The sequence below is a fragment of the Diadema antillarum genome, unplaced genomic scaffold (assembly GCF_040938485.1).
Source record: "Diadema antillarum isolate AM-2024a unplaced genomic scaffold, OU_Dant_1.0 seq00000637_RagTag, whole genome shotgun sequence".
Lineage (NCBI taxonomy): Eukaryota > Metazoa > Echinodermata > Echinoidea > Diadematoida > Diadematidae > Diadema > Diadema antillarum.
The window spans coordinates 654,317-675,654 of record NW_027271554.1 but is presented as its reverse complement, the minus strand read 5'-3'; the positions used below and the strand labels follow the sequence as shown (position 1 = coordinate 675,654).

At 37.2% G+C, this 21,338-nt stretch overlaps 1 protein-coding gene across 1 annotated transcript in view; it reads right to left on the bottom strand.

The window, feature by feature from the left end:
* Positions 1 to 221: 221 nt before the first annotated feature.
* Positions 222 to 21,338, bottom strand: part of LOC139736347 (G-protein coupled receptor GRL101-like) — a 38,203-nt gene continuing 17,086 nt past the window's right edge. The window contains exons 7-24 of the mRNA XM_071647103.1: positions 21,092 to 21,232; positions 20,200 to 20,331; positions 19,283 to 19,405; positions 17,827 to 17,961; positions 16,962 to 17,096; positions 15,214 to 15,333; positions 13,949 to 14,066; positions 11,593 to 11,661; positions 10,922 to 10,993; positions 10,513 to 10,584; positions 9,690 to 9,761; positions 8,921 to 8,992; positions 8,479 to 8,550; positions 4,487 to 4,558; positions 3,794 to 3,992; positions 2,665 to 3,324; positions 1,430 to 1,601; positions 222 to 847 (exon numbers count right to left, since the gene is read on the bottom strand). Of these exons, the coding sequence (XP_071503204.1) occupies positions 594 to 847; positions 1,430 to 1,601; positions 2,665 to 3,324; positions 3,794 to 3,992; positions 4,487 to 4,558; positions 8,479 to 8,550; positions 8,921 to 8,992; positions 9,690 to 9,761; positions 10,513 to 10,584; positions 10,922 to 10,993; positions 11,593 to 11,661; positions 13,949 to 14,066; positions 15,214 to 15,333; positions 16,962 to 17,096; positions 17,827 to 17,961; positions 19,283 to 19,405; positions 20,200 to 20,331; positions 21,092 to 21,232 (2,690 nt within the window). The 3' untranslated portion in view covers positions 222 to 593. The remainder of the gene's footprint in view (positions 848 to 1,429; positions 1,602 to 2,664; positions 3,325 to 3,793; positions 3,993 to 4,486; positions 4,559 to 8,478; positions 8,551 to 8,920; positions 8,993 to 9,689; positions 9,762 to 10,512; positions 10,585 to 10,921; positions 10,994 to 11,592; positions 11,662 to 13,948; positions 14,067 to 15,213; positions 15,334 to 16,961; positions 17,097 to 17,826; positions 17,962 to 19,282; positions 19,406 to 20,199; positions 20,332 to 21,091; positions 21,233 to 21,338) is intronic.

Genomic DNA, 21,338 nt, shown 5'->3' with positions numbered 1-21,338 from the left:
CATTTTGTCCATCGTGGGCCGGCAGATCACGAGCCACATTATTCACCACTGACATGGCTGGCTCGTCTTGATTTCCGCATGGCTTGATTCTTATTACGATTGTCGATGTGAACTTGCGAAACATTTTTATGCACTAACTTGGATACGTCCGTTTGTATCTTTTGCCCGCATGATGGCGCCACAGCCAAAAATCCGGGGCACCACCCGAGCTGGCAGTGAGCTTTTCGAGGACAGCGTATGTAAACTCATGGTATGGTGCATACTCACGGCGTTGTAACATGAATACATTATGGTGTCCGTGAAAATAAAACGGTTACAGATGTCTTTGTTCATAAATATCACAGAAGTTTTCTGTCTTACCTCTGGTCATCTCTCCCTCTCTCTTGCTCTCTCGCTCTCTCTTTCTCCCTCGCACTCAATGCATCACATGGCACGATATTGCGTCGACAATAAGATAAGATAGATAAATAAATAAATAAATAGAGACTATGGTAGCTCTAAATATTTCACAACGTCGAAACTCTATCACGAAAAGTTCATCTCTGAATGTTCTCTACTCCGCCATTTATTTGCCTCTTTCGCCTCGCTGAGGCTCAGATGTTTTCTGATGTTCTCACATTATTGTTGTAGCCCGATGTCAGTGCCGCTTTCTCGCCGACGTCGTCCTCGTCTCGATGATGACCCTGATGTCCGATGTCGTTCATCTTCAGCTTCTCCATCGGGCAGGGAGGAGGGAGCTTGGGCTTCACCGTCATCGAGATCGGCTTCGAGTTCGTTGTGGCCACCATGTTGGTCATGCCCCGACCGGGACGGCCTTTACCCCCGGTCCTACTCATTTGCTTCTTATCTGGAAAATAATGAACGGTTTTGATGCACGACAACGAGAAGAATGTACTCTCTCATCCAGTAAAAAACAATAATGCACACATCGTATGATAGTGTCTGATAATAGGAATTTTGTTGCTCTGATTTTGCTTTGATAATACAGTTAGGCACTAAGAAATCGGTGTCACTTCTCACATGGTTTTCATCAGTTGTTTTGAAAAGTTTGTATTTATATAGATTTGAAAATTGCCAAAATCAATGCAAGTTCTTATATTTCAAAATAAAATCTGTTGCTAAGTTGAAAGGAAGAGGGAAATTTTACAAATATGCGTGACGTGAAAAGTTAGGAAAGGTCAGAACACCGGTCATCTTCATCACCATGTCCATGTCTAATCAACATGATGTTCAGTCTATTCTATTCAATTATTGTATAATTATTTCCTTTTAACAAAAGGGTAAAACAAAGTGAAAAAAAGAAAGGAAAATCTCTCTGATGCTTTTCAAATATCAGGGTGTGGTCAGCAGCAAGAGTAAATTACGTGAGTGCATGCTATGATATGATTATGATGCGAGAATAATACAGTTCTGGTCCGCGCCATTATACCTGTAGAGTTCATCGCCAGTTTGTAGTCCGTTGTGTGCGTGGCCTGAGACGAGATTGTGCTCCTGGCTCGGTTGAGGAGCGTACGTATGGTTGGAGCGCTACCCAGCGTGTACAGGACGGGGTTGACAGCCGAGTTGACGGGCATGACGAACACGGCTACCCACGCGTATACCTGTCGTCGCGTGACAATAAGGTAACAACTACCAGTTAACATTTTTGCCTCCGGTACCATAAAACGTTATCATTATTGAACGCAGTGGTAATAAACGATTCACCTGAAAGGCTGCGCGATATGATCCATTCTTCGAAATGACAGCAGTGACACGCAATGAAAACAAAATCATATAATAAATGGATAGATAGATAAATAACTATAAATTATTTGATATCTCATTTTTAACGTTTAGTCATTTTATAGAACTTCTTTGGTTGTGATTTACGTTATTTAATTTGGAAGATGCTTGTTACCTGAGTTTTTACAAATATTAGAAAATAACATGAATTTCGTGCGTAACACAAATGAAGATAACAACTATCACTCCTTGCAACAACAACAACAACAACAACAACAAAGGTTTAAAGAAAGACAAGTTCAATGCAATTCAATGCAGTTCAAATCAGTTCAATTCGATTCAAGTTAAGAATTTATCGTTCCTGAAAATGTATTTCATTTTGATATGTTTACCAAGGTTTGGCAATATCATCTTTTTTTCAGAAATTTCATACATGATGTTTTCTCTCTCATGTGGAAGCGTTTAACTTTTAACAATTCAACTTTCTATAATATGAGAGTTGCAATTTGAGACGAGGATTTTATGAGAATTCCATCATGATATCATCTTTTTTTCAAGCGCCTAAGTAGTGTTGTAAAAACTAGGGTGAGTGCATGTCGATTATCATTAATGTGTGTGGTGTATGTGTATGTTTGTGTGGTGTGTGTGTGTGTGTATGTTTGTGTGTGTTATGTTATGTTTTGATTCTATTATGTATCGATTGCTTGTTTTTCGTTTGATAAATCATTGTTGACTGAATATTGTTGCATACGTTCAAGATATATGTTTTGTTATGAAAATTATGGAAATCTACTAAAGATCACTGTCAAACAAAAGAGAAGTGTGTGTGTGTGTGTGTGTGTGTGTGTGTCTGTGTCTGTGTGTCTGTGTTTTTCTGTATGTGTATGCTAATGTGTGTGTGTGTGTGTGTGTGTGTGTTCTTTTAAGTTGCTGACAACTTACAGCGGGTGGTATAGAGGCGCCGCACAGCGAGGCCACGCCCAAAATAATGATTGGCATCCAGCAGCAGAAGTCTGTGAAGACGATGACCGACATCCTCCTCGCCATCGAGTCGCTGACCTTCGAGCTCAACGACCTCATGGCCGCCTTCTGCGTCTTCCGCGCCACGTTGAACATGACGCCGTACGAGATCAGTATCGTCATGAAGGAGACGAAGTTGATGGCGAGGAAGATGAAGACAGCGTACTCCCACCCGCTGGGCCAGTCCGGCGTGATGTGCAGAGCCAGGCATACGCCCGAGCGTCCGTAGAAGTTGCCGAAGTACGCCAGTCCGCACAGCGGGAGCCCCGCGAGAAAAGCGACTAGCGCCCAGGACACGCCCATCACCCAGACGGCGCGCGTGAACTCCATATCCTTGATGCGGAATGGGAAGACGATGGAGGAGAGGCGGTGGAGGGTGATGATCGTGAGACTCAACACGGACAGCTCGCTGGAGAAAGTGGACAGGAACCCGGCGAACTGGCAGAGGCTACTGCCGCGCCAGTTCTTGTCGTGAAGGATGTAGACGCCGCGGTAGAAGGCGTCGACGGCGGCGATGATGAGTAGGTAGACGCCCATGAGCATGTCCCCAATGGCCAGGTTGGTTATGAGGAACGAATGTACCTGGGCGTTAAAGAGCAGTAAATTTAGGCCGAAATAATCAAGATGACATCTTCAGCTTACTCATTTACATATTCATATCAACAGTTCAAGAACTATTTTGAAAAAAAAAAAGATCCGAGTAAATCTTTGAAATTTCATAACTTCCGTACTTTTAATCAAATTTTGACCGAGCATTCCGTGTTGTGCTTGACATATTGTATTATTTCGTCGTGTTCATGGCAGATTGTCGTTAACGTGCTTTCATCCCTGCGCATGACAAAATGTTGTTAGCTCTATGTGCACTCCCACACCCTACCGACACGACGATGATGCGGATTTCCCTTTAGATGAACATTACAGATTTTGCTTTTTTGATGGTTAAATAGGCATAATGGTCCAAAAAAAAAAAAATAAAATTGAATAGATTCAGACTTCACTTCTCATATACACTGCCGACCCTGCCGTCACAACTCGGCCACCACTTCCTCACCCGATTATCTCGCTTGCTGTTTATTCTCCAGGCGATGACGAAGGCGTTGCCGACCAGGGCCACGATACCCAGCAGCCAGATGCACATGCGCAGTATGACGTTGGACATGAGGTCCTCACACGAGGAGAACTCGTTCGGTAGAGGGCGACATTGCGGCACGTGCTTGGCCATGCAGCAAAAGCGATACTCGTCCGTCAGTCTGACACAAATGATACACATACATTTATTTTTGAGGTATTATTTACCATTTGCAGATGAAGCAAAAACCAAGCTTCAATGCTTCAAAATAGTTCTAGAGTGTGAGTCAGGCATGGAAACAACCATTGTAAACATGTTAATCATTATAATCAATGTTAAGTAATGTTAAATATGAAAATATGACCAAGTTGTAGGCTAATAGAATTATTTTTAGAAGTAATCGTCTACAGTTATTGTTTATTGAGAAAATTAGTGTTTTTATGTGATAATCCTAATGCCTGATTATCATAAAATAACATGCTCCTACATTCTTGTTTTAAGATAACTAGACGAACGCATGAAAATACCTACATGCGGAGTTACAAATCATACAGTCATATGTACATAGTTAGTATATACATGAAAGAATGTAAGACCACATGAAAAAGCGTAATCGTAATCGTATTGACAGTATATTGAAAGTCAATAGCGTAGGTTTGCGTTATGTTAACTTACAGTGTATCAAGATGCACTAGTCCATTGAACGTTTTTCTAGTCACAACGGAGAGTTGGTTGCCGGTGATATCTCTAAACAGAGACAAACATGTTTGAAAACGTGAGAATGATGCCTAGAAGAATGATGGTCGATTTCGAAAGACGACTGTCGTTTAAAGGAGTATATACAACACAAATGCATGTTGACTGGATTGTTAATGTGTCGATTTCTAGTACCATAACCATCACTTATATATATGAAGAGTTTGTTTGCAAAAAAAGGTAAGTCCATATTTGCCAAATGGAGATATTTGCGATTAAAGGTCAAGAAAAATAAAGAGAATAATAAGAAAATTTTTGCTTCTTTTGACCATAACTTCCAAAATATACCTATATATGTAATGACCAATATATCATTTAAAAGGTATTTTTTTTGTACTTTATGACAGAGATTGTACTTCAAAATCTTCAAAAATGGACTTATCGGTTTTTGCAAACAAACCCTTCATATATATATATATATATTTATATATATATATATGATTTTATCATATCGTGTTACAACATAATAATTTTCTACTAATTTTCTTCCGATTCCTTGGATGAATCCACCAAAAAAAAGATAGAATAAAAACCTTCACACGCACAATTTTGTTGCTGACATCATCTGTCAAATACTGTTGAATTGACTTGATTACAAATGACATTGGAATGCAACTTCCCCTAGACTGAACAGATTAGCATTATCTCCATACATTGTGCTTTCTTAATCATAATAGTATTTGGGCAGTCATTAACAGATGATGTGCTCAACAAAATCTTTGGTTTTAAAGTGTTAAGTACGCGCATCCACGTAATCTGACGAAAAATGAACAATTTGCAGAAGAATAGAGTATAAATAATTTTATAAATTCGCATTTGATGCAGATCATGATCAGGGGAGTTATACAATACGTGACAATGTGCATTTGCAATGCATATAAGTTCAGTTCAGTTCAAATTTATTTCATATTTCCACTTTCTCAATGTTGATATTACAAAATTATTGACAATAAAACAAGAATACAAAATATATACAATCATGTCTTTTGATTGAAGAATAAGAAGTAAAGAAATTATACTTGACACAAATCTATATGGTCATATCATATGAAGATGTCACAAGTAAGTATCAGAAATATGATGGGGCCTACACAAAAGCTATAACGCTTGTAAAACTGTAGGTTCCCGAATTCATAGGAATATAATCATACGGAGAACGGATGTTTGTCTTGACCAACTAAAATTATACCAGTACAAAAATCGATAAAGAATAAACTAATGAACCACTTAGATATCGCACAAACCAGACTGTATACGGATCTTACGGTGTTTGAAAAAGAATGCTATATATTTGATGTTTCGGTACCATTAAATAACTTGGTGCTGCGGACAAGGGCAAAAGACTGGGAGTATAAAAAAAGTTGCTAAAAACTTGGTAGTGTGTATCCACTAAGTAATAGCTGTTTTAATTTGCGTTTGAAGGTGAATGAAGATAAGGAAGAAGTAATATCTTGAGGGAGGTCATTCCAATATCTGGGTATAGTCTAAATATAATTGTTTTCTTTGCAAAAATAGTGCGAGTACGGGGAAGGTGATAGGCGTCACTCTGGCGAGTGGGATAACAGTGAATAGAGCGATTCCTTTTGAACATGTGGGTAAAAACAGATGGTAATTCATTAGTTGTTAGTTTATACATGAGAATTCCGAGATTATAATAAAAAAAGGTCTGGAATTTTCAGAATTCTGTTTTGATGAAAAAAAAAAACAGTTGGTATGAGCAAAATATCCGGCGTGGTTTATAATTCTTATTGCACGCTTTTGAATACGGAGAAGGGAATCTAATAATGAGTGAATTGCATTTCCCCACGCCAAAATTCCATAATTAAAGTGTGGAGATATTAAAGAAGAATATAAACTCTGCAAAATATAAACAGGAAAGAAATGTTTAATCTTATTCGAAATTCCGATATTTCTGGACAAAATTTTACTTACAAAATTACAATTTACAAAGTTTTCCAGGATAATTCTCGGTCAATCCAAAGCCCTAAAAACTTTGTGTTATTAACCTGCTTTAAACATAGATCATTATTTGATATCGTATGGGACAACATTCAAAGAATTACTGTATACCATATAATGAGTTTTTTCTATGTTCAAGGATAATTTGTTTGCATAAATCCAGGATTGCACAGACCTGAGCTCAGTATTCATCATATCAATTAATGCATTAGGGTCTCGATGTGAAAAAAACAAGCTTGTGTCATCGGCAAAACAAATGAATGATAAAATTTGCGATGATTTTGGAAGATCGTTTATGTATAAAATAAATAAAAGTGGGCCCAAGAGGGAGCCCTGTGGGACTCCACGTGAAATAGGTTTTAATTGCGAATCATGGCTGTTAATATTAGCAAATTGCTTTCTTTCTGTTAAATAACTCTTAAGCCATTCCAAGGGCGTCCCGCGGATTCCATAATGACACAACTTATAAAACAAAATTTCATGATCTATCGTATCGAAAGCTTTAGAAAAATCAAGAAAAACTCCAATTGTATGTTCAAAATTATCTATAGCATGAGCTACCTTGTCTATAAAAGTAAGTAAAGCATGGGTTGTGTTGTAATGTTTTCTGAAACCAAACTGAGAATCCAATAAAAATGTTATGATTTGTGAGAAATTTTAATTATCGTGTGTAAACCACCCTTTCAAGAGTTTTAGAGATTGAAGTCAACAAAGACATTGGTCGGTAATTATTCACCAAATCTTTCTGTCCCTTCTTAAAGATAGGGACAACTTTTGCGACTTTCATCTTATTGGGGACCTTGCCATTAAATAAAGATTGATTAAGAATGTATGTAAGAGGCGAAACGATTTCGTTTAAAACATTCTTTTAAAGGAAATTTCTAATTTCATCATATCCTGAACTTTTTTTATCGTTCAAATTTTTGATAATATCTATAATTTCTTCTTCAACAATAGGTTAAAAAAATATTGATTGAGAATTCCTATTACCTAAATATTTGAAGAGTTTGTTCGCAAAAACCGATAAGTCCATATTCGCCAAATGGAGATATTTGCGATTAAAGGTCAAGATAAAATAAAGAGAATAATAAGAAAATTTTTGCTTCTTTTGACCATAACTTCAAGAATGTACCTTTATATGTAGTGACCAATACATCATTTGAAAGGTATTATTTTGTACTTTATGACAGAGACCGTACTTAAAAATCTTCAAAAATGGACTTATCGGTTTTTGCGAACAAACTCTTCATTTATAAAATTCAGTTGATGATTTCGGGATTTTACTGGCAAGATGTGGACCAAGACTTGCAAAATAATCATTGAAAGATTCCGCCATAATGACCGGGTCGTTAATCTGGCGGCCGTCCGCTGAAATATATTTGGGAGGATCGGTATTATTTTCGTGTTTGAGCGCCTCATTAATCACCTTCCACGTACTCTTCACAACAGATTTATATTTAAGAAACTGCCGCGAAAAATAATTTCGCTTGGCTGTACGTATTAAGGTTGTCAATATGTTCCGATAACGAGTATATCTCAATTTGTTTAAAGGGGATAAGGTCCTTCGATATTGTTTTTTTTTTGTGTGTGTGTGTGTTCTCTCGATGTGACTGGACATTATTATCAGGTAAATATTGAAAAACAATTTTTACCCATTTTCCTGCTCTGTATTTCAGAATTGTGAAAGAAAAAAAAAGGTCAGTTTTCCTTCTCGAATGAAAATCAATAATATCGTTTGCACCTTCAGTGTTCATACAAGGAACGGTAGTGTCAAGTTCTTCTTACAAATTGTTACACATTTCAATATGTATATTTCGTATTATATGTTGATGGAAAATGAACATAATATAATATGATATGATATAATACAATATAATTTGTGTAATGAATTGAATCAAATTCAATTAAATTGAACAGTAAATGGAAGGTGTGACGAAAGGAGTGAGACTCACAGCTTCTGAAGCTGTTGCAGACCGAAGAAGGAACCATCGGGAATTTTGATGAGATTATTTAATGACAGGTCACTGGGACAGGAAAAAAGAAGAATATGAGAGAAGAATTCATTCGAAATGAAGTATCAATAGAAACGTACAGACAGTGAAGCTGTAAGTCGGACTTAACACGCAGGTTACGTTGTTGTTATTATTAGTATTGTTATTATTACAGTGGACTCCTGTTATAGCCTCGAGATGGGCAGTTTTCGTTTTTTCTTTTACATTAAAATGTCGTTACATCCGAACAAATAAAGAAAACACAAAATTGAGCCGTTAATGCTGGGCCTGAATCTTTACTTCGTTGTAACCGGAATTTCATTATAGTTGTATTCGTTATAACGGGAGTGCAATGTATTATTATCATATATATATTTTTTTTTTGGTTGTTGTTGTTACTTACAGGAATCTCAGCTGGCGCATGCCGAAAAACGCAGATGTATTTAAAGATGTCAGGTTCTGGCCACTGAGGTCGCTGTTTTAAAGGTAAAATCAACGAACGAGTAAAATGACCAACATGAAATCCTTATTCCGTTTTGTAATTAATGCATATTGTAAAAAACGGTAAGAAGACGACATTTCAACTTTTTTTTTTCGTATGAGATACATCAAACGACCCGTCCATCCTATTTAAGTATGATACAATATAATGTATCATTCTATAAATATTATACCGTATCATTATTCATAATATATTAAACTAGATTGTAATTCCACAAAACGACTAATATTCTTTTTAAAAAAAAGAAAGTTTTTTAGACTACTGCTTGATGATACACAGAGAGTTTAAATGAAGGAAAAGAAAACCCCACAAGAGCATCTTTACTGATCATTGTTTACCTCGAACTTTCATTCACGATAGCCTCACAAGTAATAAAGGCGGCAGGATCAGAGGATCGGGTTGTTAAAATTGTAACTACCTTGACAACAGGCAATTAACTTTAAGAAGTAGCATCATTTTGTTCGTCATTTGGAGGTTGATTATCTAGTACAGCGGTATGTCCTTTTATCATTTCCCCCTTTCAGCAGTGTTCTCGTTACCAGTAAAAAGAGATGCACACACGCACACATACACTCACAAACACACACACATGCACAAAAATAATTTAGACAACTACGAACACGCATGCGCACATACACTCAAACACGAGCACTCAACGAAAAGCACTTACAGCGTTGTCATCGACGCCAAGCCTATGAATGCATACCGCTCAAGTCTGCTAATGGCATTACCTTTGAGCTTGCTGAACAAAAGAAAACAAACAATAGTACGAAACAATTTAGGGACGCCATGACGATACACGGCCAGTTATCCATCGAATAAGCAGCTACTGAATCTAAAAATGTAATGTACATCATCTGAAAGTTGAATCTGAGTACCGTCACTACGATTATCATCGACTATTACCCTGTTTCTTACTTATTTTTTTCCTCTCAGTACTGAAGTAATTTGGACAACTTCTTTAGTTGAATTCATACATCGCCACATCATTCTTTTTTTTTAAGGGGGAGGGGTTGGGAGAACATTCAATCCAATAATGTGCATAGATAGAAAAAAGTATATATAATTGATGTGGTTCAAATTTTTCCCAATAGAGATTTCCCCGTTTACATCTCAGCTCCTAAAATGTCAGATGTGTGAGTGGTTCACAATATACAAGCACTGCTGTTTAGCGGACCTGCTTTATTTGTTAATTACCGTTTATCTTTCGCACATTCCAGCGTATATATGCTAATGATATAACTCTTGATTTACTCTGTGTTATGTTTTGTTGGAAGAAAATAAGAATAAAAACAAACAAATAAAAAAATGAAATGTTTACTTTCTCGAGGGAGCATCAATATGCAGCATACAATTGTACATACATAAATGTACACGATAAGTGCAGAAAATCAATGCTTACAACAATTCACATGTTCAAAATTTTCCTCAAAAAAAACAACAACTCACGAATAAATGTCACTTGTATTGAAGGGAAAATTTTAGCAACTTACAGATTCCTGAGAAGCGGAAGATTGCTGAATGTCCCTTCTCTAATGACGCTGATGTTATTGTACTCAAGATTCCTGTTAGAAGAATAAATTTAACAAAATTGATGTACAACATTATATATCGCAAAGCTAGAGTCGGTCTGCATGTTTTCTGAGGAGCCCCAATCGTCCTTGACCACGTCGTATACAAAGGAATGAATAATATAGATCACTTTAGAACTGACAAGTTTATTATGAGTCAATATATAATATGTCATGTATATAAATCATGTATGTATAATAATGTATCATACAAAAATAACATTATCTAAGAACAAAAAAGAGAAAAAACAGCAGAAGAAATCTGTCTATATATATATATATAATTATATACATGCATATTCATATATTCATTTCCTGGCGATATACTTACAGGTCAATTAGACGAATGAGATGAGAGAAAGTGTTCTTATCAATGTCGGCAATGCCGTTTCTTGAGATGTCCCTGTGTATTGAGACAAAAGTACAATTACCCAACCATTTCTAACTATTTACAGGAAATTCTATAGTCGCTGAAGAACATTCAAATTGAAGTTCTATTCCAATCGTCAAACTTACAGGAAGCAGTAATTTATTGGATCTAATTCGCTGAATGATCGAGTTAAGTGTCAGAAGCGTTTTAATTTCAATCTAACTCAATATAGTTTTGCTTTAGTTTCACCCTGTACAAGGTAATACAAAATGATAATGATTTTACGTTTGATAAATCTCATTGTTAACAATTAATTTCATAAGAAAGAAACAAATCATTAAGTCTAATACAAAATATATGAGCAAATGACTATGATAATAATACAAGCAATGCATACTTTGCAATAGTGACAATATGATAGGTGTCATTATTTCTTTTAAAACGCATAAACTTAACAGCTGGACAAATCTGTCTTGAAATTACTCTATACACATTCCTTTGGTGAGATGTTTTGATATGCAGTGACATGGAATTTGTTAACTTAAAGTGTGTTTTCTGAGAAATAGAAGAAAACACCCATCGATGACAAAAGCCATTGCGGACTGTGTTTACAGGAATAGCTTTATACTTACAGTCGTGTTATGTGCGACATTTCTGCGAATGTGTCGTTTGAGACAGCTAGCCTGTTACCGCTCATGTCGCTGTCCAACGGGAACAAAAGACAAAGTAAAAAACAGTGCACATTTCTACACTGTAAAAACATCTATTTAACACCTATGGTGTTAAATCTAACACCGATCAAGCTTCAATAGAGGACCACACCCACAGATGTAGAAAATGTATTGTCACGGTGTTAAAAAGTGTTCACCTGGCACTTCGTGGTGTTAATTTGACACCATGGCTGGTGATATTTTTGACACTGCGCTAGAGTTAATTCAATAATGACACCGCATGGTGTTGATTTGATATTGGTGGTGTTAATTACAATGGTATAACACCCGTCCAGCTTCAATAGGAGACCACACCAACTGGTGTTACTGTGGTGTAAATGTGTTTCTACATTTTTTTTTCAAAAATTAAGGTACTTTATCGGAAAATTCTTTATCGTCTTGTTGAAGTTCAAAATTAGCAAGAAGTGCAGTAACTAAAAAACTATTCAAAAAACAATTTCATATTTTGAAATGACACCAGGAGGTGTTAATCTAACACCATGAATGAGCACTGGAAATTTAACACCAGCTCGGTGCTTCATATTTAACACCGGACTTTTTGCAGTGTAGAGACTGAATGTGTATACATTGAAAGGTAATACTAATTACATAATCATAGTAATTATGTTCGACCTCTTTATATTGTATTCAATTCAATTCAATTCAATTCAATTCAATTCAAGTCAATTCAAACTTTATTTTCACTTTTTCTTTCCAACAGAATGTACAAGAAACAATATCATGAGTTTGACATGGGAGTAACAAAATATACATAACCAGACAGGATTAACATGTTAATGTCTAAATGATCTGTACGAAAAAGATACATACATTCTATATACACTCTGCGAAAAAAAGTGGAGGTACCCACTCAAAAGACTAGGCTTGTATCATGTGGGTACTTCTGAGGGAAAGGGGAAATAAGGCGGTGAAAAGCTTACAACTATAAAGAGTGCGGGAAACTGGGAAAGTCGGGAATAGGGAGAAAAAAAACCCAAAAGTGTGAAAAGGGGGAACAAAAGACACGGACAAGAGGGAGAGAGAGAGAGAGAGAGAGAGAGGGAGAGAGAGAAAAGCCTAAATAATTTTGATGCAATAACCAAGGGCGATAGGGTATAGCCTGTTCAGTATTGTCATTGCTCTACCAAAGTGCCTTATAATGTTATACCCGTTTACACACCTGGATGAGAGGGATATTATGGGTGAAAAACGCATTGTCCAAGGACGTATAGGCACTTGAAGGGATTCGAGATAACTCTTGCTCTCACAGTTTTTTATTCATTTCATATAAAGAAATGACAAAAAATTTCATATTTGAGCTGTATAAATAGGAAACTTGCCTTAAAGTCATCTAAAACAAGGAGAACGAATATTACCTCTGATATATTTTGGTATGATAATGTTATTTCAACCTGTATTAGCTAAAAGTAACAATTTGTCAGAATTTCATTTGCGAGTGCATAACATCATCAACTCACTCAGGTGAATATTCATAAGGACTGGTCAAGAAATGTTTGCCGAAAAAAAAAAACATTTCAAAATATTATATCTTTCTTATTTCTCATCCGATTTGTGTCATTTTTGAAACGTTGTGTAGGATTTGTTTTTCTTTATTTGGTGTTAATTTTTTTGGAGTGAATTTTTCTCTTTAACACAGGGTAGCCTCATTGCTCTCTCTCTAGGGAACGCAATTACAATCATTTTCCCCAGCATCGCCATTTCTCCAACACATTCATTTAAGAGGAATACAGAGGGTGAAGCGTCCATTTGAGAGAAGTGTACGGACATGCAGGTAAGGTTCGAATCCCTGGCTCTCTAAGCTTGAAGGACAATTCCGGACTGAAAAATTGGATCGAAAAGAAAGAGCAAAATTTTACTATATCACAACAGTGATAATTTCATCAAAATTTTGGGAAAAAATAAGAAAGGTTACATGTACAAAATATGTGGAAAGCTGGAGGTGATGACATCATCAACTCATTCATTTGCATATTCATATTGACCGCGCTGGAACAATTTTTTTTTTGGTATTAGCAAAACTTCACAATGTCATAACTTTTATAATCATAAATCATATCTGATTTTGATCAGAGTTTCTGCTGTTCTATTACCAAATTTTACTCTCTCTTTTCAAACTAACTTTCAACTGGTCAAGTATTGTCCTTAAAGAGTCTGGAGCTATCACACCACCGTGCTCTTGACTGAACTTTTTTTCTACAATATATCCTGTACATGAATTAGATAAGATACATGCATAAAGTATAAAGCTGAAACTTACTAATAGGTGATTTTCTTTTCCATACCGCGAAACCCAAAGTGTTTCAGGCGCTGGTCGGTGCAATTTATGGAGATGTCAAAACATTCACAAGGGCCATCGTGGGTTGGGCACGGCCGCGCTGAAAAGAAAGAAAGAAAATAAAAGTATAATGCATATATGTATGTAAAGCAGAGGAACTCGGATACTCACTATAGTTATTCATTGTTTGATAATGACAATAAACAGCAACGACAAGAATGAATACGCATATATCGATGTAGGTTTTGATTCATCCAGGTAGTGCAATAAAAGCGTATAAACTGAATCCGTTCGCCTGGCCTCACTTGTGACAATCACATAGAGAACAGTTTCGTGACTTGTTCGAGTTACTGTCTGGCTGGCGAACATTCAACCGTGATGGGTGAATAGGTGATGTTTCCGCCTTTATTGTCACCAGTAAGTAAAGTCGAACAAATTCATTTTACTTGCTTAAAGGAAACCAAAACCCAAAGAGAAATGTGGATTGAGTGAAAGCAGCAACATTAGTAGAACACATCAGTGAAAGTTTGAAGAAAGTCGGACAATCGTTGCAAAAGTTATGAATTTCTAAAGTCTTGGTGTTGGAACCGCTGGATGAGGAGACTACTCTGGTTATGATGTCACTTGTGGACAGCAATAAAGAAAATATTAAGAAAATTCCACAAAAATTCATTTTTCATGAAAATTTCACATTCCATCAACTTGATACTGACATATGTTAAGGGCAGTAATTATTCCCCCTGCTTTCTAAAAGCATTTAGTCATGTGCGCTTTCATTATGCTAGAAAAGTGAATTTTTGTGGAATTCCCTTTATATTTTCTTTATATTGCTGTCCACACATGACATCATAACCTCCAGTAGTCTCCACATCCAGGAGTTCCAACACCAAAACTTTAAAAATTCATAACTTTTGCATCGATTGTCCGATTTTCCTCAAACTTTCACTGATGTGTTCTACTTATGTTGCTGCTTTCACTCAATCCACATTCCTCTTTTGGTTTTGGTTTCTTTTAACAATGGATATAATGTAGAACGAAAGAAAGCAACAGTCATAATGGTCACGGTAATAATGGTGATGATAGTAACAACATTATTGATCACAATGATTTTTGACTGCCGTAATGATGGTGACAATGATACTAGAAATAATAACAATAACGACAATATCATTGTCGTTGTGATCAAGTGTACACAGTCATTCATAATGGACTTTAAAATGTGGCTGGAATGAGTTGACTTTACTTACTGCAATTTGCCTCGTCGCTGTAGGAATACCTGCAGTCAAGTTGGCCGTTGCATATGTCAGACTCCCGCACGCAATACGAGTTCCGACACTTGAACTCGCCGTCGCCGCACGACCAGTTGCCTGCAAGAACACGACGTGATGGCGTGGTGATTAAAAACGACTTCGACAACACACAGACAAAAGTATTACGGTTACAGCTCGTTATTCCGGTTAAAGGTTCTTTAGTCTGAAGATTTGTTATTCCGAAGATTCGTTATTCCGAAGATTCATTATTCCGAAGATTCGTGAATCGAAAAATGTGATGAGGTTTGTTATTCCGAAGGTTCATTAATCCGAAAATGAAATAAGGTTCGTTTTCCGAAGGTTCGTTAATCCGAAAATGAAACAAAGCTCTTTACTCCGAAGGTTCGTCACGAACCCTATCATTTCGGATCAACGAACCTTAGGAATAAGGAACCCCATTTCATTTTCGGATTAACGAACCTTCGGAATAACGAACCCTATTTCATTTTCAGATAAACGAGCCTTCGGAATAGCGAACCCTATTTAATTTTCGGATTAACGAACCTTCGGAATAACGAACCTTCGGAATAACGCCACAAACGTTCGGATTAACGAACCTCTATGTATAGGGAATTTGCGTGTTTCGGATCAACGAACCTTCGGAGTAACGAATCTTCGGAATAATGAACAGCACCCGGTATTACAACACTGATCATGCATGATACAGTCACTCTTACGTAAGCATGATTTTGCCAACGTCTCTACGTCTGCTCTTGAGATACCAGGATTTGAGAGCAGAAAAGACAAATAAAGAAAGAAGAGTGCATAAAGCATGAAGTATAGAGTGCACGTTCTTGGGATTTTCAACAAATTGTTCAGGGTGTTCTATATACACAGCTATTGACATTTCAGTTGACTTTTTTTACCAACACACTAAATGTACTAAACTATATTGAATTGCATGTACACCTTACCCACTCTTGAAGAACCAGACTGAGTTAACTGACGCAACTATAGCCTTACCATTTCAAAAATTTAGCCAATGGCGAGCTTCTATTCAAGTCACGTGCCAGCGCATTAAAGTCGTGCAACATGCACGTGGCGCAGCGGACGGGCGGTTCACACTGAAGTCCATCCACTGTCGGTGCGTTTGCAAAATGCAAATTGATCACAGCATACATATCATATCATACATGCAGCAGGGACGAAAGACATATTCGACCCCAATCCAGCTGCAGTTCCGAGATCAAGTAATCGTATGCAGTACGTCGACTATTAAACAAGAAAGGCTTTTATCTTTATAGAAGTATTGTTTTGAACCAAATCGATGGACATTGATACGCCGTACTCGGAGGGTAAAACGTGGTGACACATTCATTTTTATGGTAAGTGAATATTTCAAAGACAAGGTTGTCCTGTGAATCAAATAACTTTCAATTTCAAGATCGTGATGTCGAGGAGATGTAGCGCACTACATCGCAGTGTTCAGGCCTACACATTGATGCAAAACGCGCTCCCAGCGGCGCACCGTCCCGTCCGTTCCGCATCAATTTGAATGCCCGTGCGCTGAATTGCTAATGCGCATTGCATTCCTGTGTACGGGTCACATCGCGATAAAAGGTTATTGCCATACATGTATTATATGTCTCGTTTTGCCGGCAGGTTCTCTACACATATGGGACTATGTAGCGAAAAGAAGACGACGAAAAAGGGAATGGTGGAGATATCGAGATAGGTATGCTTACCACAATCGTACAGATGGGAACCGTCCCTGCACCCCGTCTGGCCCGACGAGTCGAAGAAGCACCGATTCTCGCCGGGAATACACTGATCGTTTTTGCAGCGGAATTCGCCGTCTTCGCACGGCAACTGCTTGTAGTCTGTGCAGAAGAAACGTGAGAAAAAAACGTGAAACATCTCACATACTGAATATGATGGCCGGTCAGTTATAGATCAGTTGGATAACTTCTTTTCACACGAGTAATACAACTTCCAGCACCGTACTGTTTCCATGTAAAGTTGAAACGTAAAGAGATCTTTACTTTCTCTGGCATAGATACATCAATTACTGAAGAAATTCTGACCAAGATATAGACCTAGGCTGGGATCAAAGGCCTGGGACGTTTCCCGACGAATGATTTTAAACAAATCAAACAACAAAGTATTGTCAAAGTACAGTGTGCATTTGTTTATTTGGGGGTTTTTTTCACTCCGAACCATTAACACACCATGTTTCAAGTTTCAAGTTTCAAGTTTATTTAACCAATTCATTAAACATTTGACATTTTACAAAAGGATACAGGACGTCATGCAAAAAAAAAAATAGTAAAAAATAAAAAATAAAAGGGGGGCTATGAGTTCAAAGGGACTATCGTTTGCCATTTAGGGCACCGTTTCATGAAAGTTTTTATTCCTGACAAGTTGTTAGTCTTTTTACAATTTCATTTTTTTTTTTTTGGGTTGGCTTGGTTTTGGTCGGCTGGGCAACTCAGGTTTTTAACTGTTACTATGGTGATTGTCAGAGACTATGACAACTTGCAGTCTGTCAGGGTTGATAACTTTCATGAAACGGTGTCCTACGAGTCACGGTCTCATACAGAATGCCTTTACCGCATGAATCCTCGTCTGACGTGTCGATAGTGGCGTCTACGAAGAAACAGTCCGGTCTGTAATCACACCGCAGTGACATTGGTATGCACTGACCACTCCGACATTTAAACGTGTTGGTCGGACACTCGAAAGCCTCTGCAACAAAAAATCGACATGTAAAATTGATAAACAGACGAATGTACACACAAACATAACTTATAAAGATGTGTACATTGTGTATGAAATACGACTCATACAGTCAGTGCAATTACTATACGATTACCTTTTTCAAAGCTTTCGGTTTGCTAAACTTTTCGGTTGTAGGAATACGTTTGTATTTGTATCTGATGAAGAGCTATAACTGATCCTCCTTGTAGATTCGCTTGAAGTGGGAAAACATGGTACTGTGCTATTCTCTCATGATGTATGAGTTTTGTTTTGTTTTTTTCTGCTTGTATTTCCCGACTGTCTTTCATCGGTTGAAGTAACCACGCGTTCTTCTTGTCCAGAGATGGCAGCATCGAAACGCTATAAATTCAGAGCATCTGAATAAATGTGACCGTGCATCACAAAACGAACAAAAAGTCGCACCCCTTGATTTTACGTCAGGACTCAAAAAAGGTGAAACCGGTCAACTAAGTCAATATTAAGTTTTTCATATTTTCTGAAAGAAGTACCCTTCTACTACATTATTCATAAGTTTGGGATCATAAAATGAATGGGAAAGTGAATTTTCAGCAGTTTTTTCTACAACTCTTTCTTTGTAGAGTAGTAAAATCAGGAATGTCTTAGAGGCCCCTTTTCATTTCTTGATTACCCTTTGCACACTCTTCACTTTCAAGTCTGATAACTTTTAAAGGGATATTGCTACTACTTTGAAAGTTGGCATTAATCATGGTCAGAATGTGTTAATAGAGCATGCTTAATTTCAACTTAATCTGATAATCCCTTCATTGTTGTTGCCCCAGTGGTTGACAGCCTGTTTTTTTTTTTTTTTTTTTTTTTTGCTCCATTCATCGAACAGCTAGCACGGTTTGGTAAAGATTGATCACTTGAATAGACAGATACAGACCCTCTACTTCAGAGCCTCTTTTCTCGGTTCACACTTTTCCAGAGTGCGTGTTTTCTTTCCAATGTTAAGATTTATAGGAGAGTCCATTTCAATTGAGCTATACATCATTTTAAAGCTTAGAGTCTGCTATTTCAGGATCTATACCTTTAACTACAAATTCATGTCTGGCGACTTTGTGTTTCTTTTGTGATGCAGGGTCACAAATGGTCCAAATATGCTTTATTTTCACTACTATCTACAACCTGCAGTCAATAGATTAGCATAATGCATTTTGGGTAGATTTACCTTGCAGCGTTCACTTCCAGTGTTTTTTACAATATCTGGCTCGAAAGACATTAGGCCCTGCTATAATATTCATGTGCTAAGAATTAATGTTTTCAGTATGATGATAAACAGACGGCCTACCGCAGTCTGTCTCGTCCGATACATCCAAACAATTGATCCTGCCATTGCATCGGGCGGCCAAGTCGACGCATCTGCCGCTTGCGCACTCAAAATGCATCGACGGGTTGCAAGATGGCAGGGCCGCTGGAAGAGGTCAAAAACGATAAAAATTAACAATAAACGAGGGTAAAGGACTCTCTCTCTCTGTCTCTCTCTCTCTCTCTCGTTGATGCTGAAAATAAAAATGTCGGGACTGTTAGGCCTCCTAGTCGATAAATTTGATTTTTCAATGGGGGCTTGTCCGGGAGCAAAACGTCAGAAGAAAAAATAGGTAAGAGGCATCATTCATGCCTCTGTTACTGTTATTATTGAGATTGTGATTAATTTCCCTTGGATTTGATGTCAAACACAGAGCTAAATGAAATTTATTCATAGGAAATGCGTGCCAAATTACAGATTTAGTACAAATGGCGGGCAGGTAAGTCTTACCTCGTTCCTGTCATTACAACTGGTGCAACAATCTGGTGCAAAGCCAATTCTACCCAACTATACAGACTATATACTATACAGACTAATTCTTGTGAATAACTTGGAAAAAAAAACACCATAAAATATGCATATTGGTCCGATGACATTAATGTTACCAATAGATCTAGAAAAAGGTTAGTGACTTCAAAACAAAAATGTGAGCAGAGTCTAAAGAGGAGAGAAACACACACCCATATGCAATTGACATATGAGACGTACACTTAAACGGAAATGCACCTTTGTAATGTAATGCTTGATGTCTAATATTAAGCCTGATAGGTAATGCATGAATATTTCCGGATGTAGGCCTATTCAGGGCAAAATACAGTTGAATGTATCGAGAGAGCAAGTCATAAAAGATAAGACAAGAAAGATTTGAGGGAATTTGCGCAATTGCACAGAGTACGTACGACATGCCCGTTCATCGGTTCCCCCTACGCAGTGGGGTCGGCCATCGCAGTAGTTGGAGTTCAAAAAACATCGCCTATCGTTAGAGTCGCCTCCCTCGTTGCAGCGTGTGTGGTTTACAGAGATGCACTTGTCTGTGTCATTGCGATGAAAGATGGAAAATAAACAGATACACAAAACGTTACTGCAACAAAAGGAGCAACACTGTTATGAAACACATTAGCCAGGTTTATACCAAGAGAACTACGGATTTATTTATGCAGACTGCATGATTGTTTACAATTTTTGTTTTCTAGATCAAACTATACTAATTCGTAAGGATAAACGAAAAGAAACTGTATAAACCATGAATAACGCAGCCTATCTAGCCTTACACAAAACACACACGTCATGTGTGCATGTGTCCTATGTATGCATACATTGCTGTCAAGTATGTGTAAAAAAACAAATTGCATGTGACATTCAAAAAAATTACCTTCAATTCAGTTCAATAGTTTAATCATTTCCATCATCAAAAAAAAAAGAAAGAAAAGAAGAAGGGGAACATGATCCAAAGCAGTACAAGTTTTCGGTTTGTTTTTCATTCGTCTGATAAGGGTGTTTTTTAAATACAATATAAAGTATGTGCACGAATGATGTCATAAAAAAGGAACAATGCACTCTGTCATGGCAACAAAAGTAGTAAATAATCATAACAACTGAAATTAATCATAACATAATAATTACAACAATAAAAATAGTATATAATCATAACGATGAATAACTTTCGTGTGCTCTATGAATAACTTTCGTGTGCTCTGAGAAAAAAAAATAATATCCACTCGAGCTACACATAGACATTGTGTTTCTATTAATGACTTAAATCTTTTTTTCATTTTTTTTCAAGTTTCTCACCGCAGTAGGTCTCGTCCATTCCTCCTACGCAGTCATGGTGTCCATCACACACGTACTGCTCTTTCACGCACGACGTTGGAAGGCCATTCCTGAAGGGACACAGGAAGCCATTTGTCTGGTAGTTGCACATTTCTTGCTCGGCTAGAATGAAGAGAGGTGCATAGATAGAGAGGGATAGAAATACCCGACGAGTGAGAATTATTTGAAGAAAGTCAGTACTTTACATTTTCCCCCAAAACGTCCTGTT